This window comes from Limulus polyphemus, unplaced genomic scaffold (genome assembly GCF_000517525.1).
Source record: "Limulus polyphemus unplaced genomic scaffold, Limulus_polyphemus-2.1.2 Scaffold8436, whole genome shotgun sequence".
Lineage (NCBI taxonomy): Eukaryota > Metazoa > Arthropoda > Merostomata > Xiphosura > Limulidae > Limulus > Limulus polyphemus.
In genome coordinates this window covers 20,237-22,888 of record NW_013674046.1, presented here as the reverse complement: position 1 = coordinate 22,888, position 2,652 = coordinate 20,237, and the positions used below count along the sequence as shown (strand labels likewise).

Genomic DNA, 2,652 nt, shown 5'->3' with positions numbered 1-2,652 from the left:
AACCGGATGTATGAGGTTGATAGTCGAGTCATTCTAGATCGTTACATGGTTAGTTTAAATATTGCCCCTCGTAATGAAACCGGATGTATGAGGTTGATAGTCGAGTCATTCTAGATCGTTACATGGTTAGTTTAAATATTGCCCCTCGTAATGAAACCGGATGTATGAGGTTGATAGTCGAGTCATTCTAGATCATTACATGGTTAGTTTAAATACTGCCCCTCGTAATGAAACCAGATGTATGGGGTTGATAGTCGAGTCATTCTAGATCGTCACATGGTTAGTTTAAATACTGCCACTCGTAATGAAACCTGATGTATGAGGTTGATAGTCGAGTCATTCTAGATCGTTACATGGTTAGTTTAAATACTGCCCCTCGTAATGAAACCGGATATATATATCAGGTTAAGAGCCCATTTATTCTAGATTTTCAGGAATGTTTTGTAAATTTATTTCCCAAAATTAGAGTTCACCAAGAATGACTGGACTTTTGGGGTAAAATAACTAAGCTGAGACAAGAAAGTAGTCTATTAAGCCTAACAAATGAGATGAAACGTCATATCTAACTACACATCTGTTTTATTACATCCTTCCCAATTAGTTCATTACGATTTTTGTACTAGAAACGAGTAAAAATAGTGTTTTCGTGTTTATATTTTGTCTGCCAAAGATTGTTTCCAAGGAGGTCATTTGGTCAGTAGCAGAGTTTATGATATAGACAGGATATTTTAATTATTATCAGTTTGATCTAATAAAAAAAATACATTTTTTACATCTAGCTCATAATTAGTGGTCATCCAGTGACTGAGATAAGGCTTGAGGACGAGCTTTGTTTGTAAGAGGGGGTAAGAACGTAGTAGCTTAAGTTAAATAAGGAGTAACTTACTAGTAATAGTTAACTCTTTTAGTAGAATGAGTAGAGCACTTGTCTCTATTGTGAAAGTTCAGTTGAGTACCCAGAAAATACAAAAATAAGATGTCCATAAATGATAAGTTTGTGAAACAAAATCGCTTGTTACAGCGACACTGTTTTTATTTTGTTGTTGTTTCACGACGCTGAATTGTGGCGAAGAGTAATTGTAAGTCAAATAAAATAAAACATTATTTCTACTATATAAAGTAATAACAAATTATCATTGTATTTGTTGGTTCACGTAACCGTGTGTGAAGTTAATGTTACTAGTACAAGATATATCGATACGAAAAGCTATCCTTCATTTCTACACTTACATCAGGATGTTATGGCAATTACTCCTAGTATTACTCTGTTAATTATCATAATTAATTAATATCCAAAAACGTTTTTAGGGATCATTTCTACAGATGGGAATGTACAATTCCATCTCTAGTCCTACCGAAGTTTGGTATGACACGGGAAAAGAACAGGAAGACATGGACAGCAGCAAGTTTGTTGTTATCAGTGCCCACCCTAGCCAGAGACTACTGGTATGATCCGATTTGATTAATTAATTAGTTAACAGTGCCAAAGACGTGTGTTATGTCTGTTACATTTTATTCATTTGTATATTATTCTTAATTATTATGTGGCTGATTCAGAATTGTTCGACAATATGATATATCTTTAATCTTACAAGTTTACAATATAATTAAGTGTACGTCGAAGGACTAGGTAAGAATTAACGTGTTAAGTATTCTTTTTTTTTTGTACATTACCTCTGAATAATAATATTTGTGTATGTAAGTTTATGGAAACTTTCAAGATAAATTGGAAGACTAAAATCTGAATTTCTTTTAGGCCCATCAACTCAAGACACACTTGGCAAAGCAACATTTAAAAGTTTGGTGCTCAACAGAAATGTTTGACACTTCTGAATATATCATGGTGGATTCTGGGAAACCAGTTTCTGCTTCGAACACCCCACAAGACCTGCCTACAATTCCTGAAGGAGAGAGTGTGCTTAGTCAGCATTACAAGGAGTTGTCCAGGTGTATAGACAGAAGTAAATACCCAGCGTCCATCACCCATAGTGAGTCAGAATGTGGAGGTAAGGAATTTAAATCCTGTGTTGTCGAGACTCGTGGACATACAGTAATAGAAATTCAGAATATAATTTTATTACTTAGAAAATAAGTAGTTCTGTCTGAAGGTGGTCACTAGTTCTGTCTGAAGATGGTCAGTAGTTCTGCCTGATATCAGTGGCTACTGAACTACTTACCTGTTAAACCCATCCATCAGCTCCAGTGGATTTTAGTTGTTTTAATCTGGCTATACTGTAAATGTAAGATGTTAGTTGTTTTACAGAAAGCTCCAGATAACATCAACAGTCATTGATAAATAGCATATAGAGAAAAGAATATCTTCAGTACTAATAAGAAATGAAATTACCTTCCAAAAATATTCATAAACTTCTGGACAATTTTTGAAGGACTGGTTTTATATTGTATAAAGGTTTCATACTTTAACTTCTGCTTCTGGAATTGTTTCAAACTTTAACTTCTGCTTCTGGAATTGTTTCAAACTTTAACTTCTGCTTCTGGAATTGTTTCCAACTTTAACTTCTTCTTCTGGAATTGTTTCAAACTTTAACTTCAGCTTCTGGAATTGTTTCAAACTTTAACTTATTCTTCTGGAATTGTTTCAAACTTTAACTTCTTCTTCTGGAATTGTTTCCAACTTTAACTTCTTCTTCT

The 2,652-nt window shown here is 33.9% G+C and overlaps 1 protein-coding gene across 1 annotated transcript in view; it reads left to right on the top strand.

Moving 5' to 3' along the window:
• The window catches only part of LOC111083173, a gene marked incomplete at its 5' end in the record, with an annotated part of 22,369 nt that overhangs the window by 7,399 nt on the left and 12,318 nt on the right, over window positions 1-2,652 (top strand). Inside the window, 3 exons of the mRNA XM_022379482.1 lie at window positions 671-693; window positions 1,309-1,446; window positions 1,757-2,006. Coding sequence (XP_022235190.1) covers window positions 671-693; window positions 1,309-1,446; window positions 1,757-2,006 — 411 coding nt within the window. The remainder of the gene's footprint in view (window positions 1-670; window positions 694-1,308; window positions 1,447-1,756; window positions 2,007-2,652) is intronic.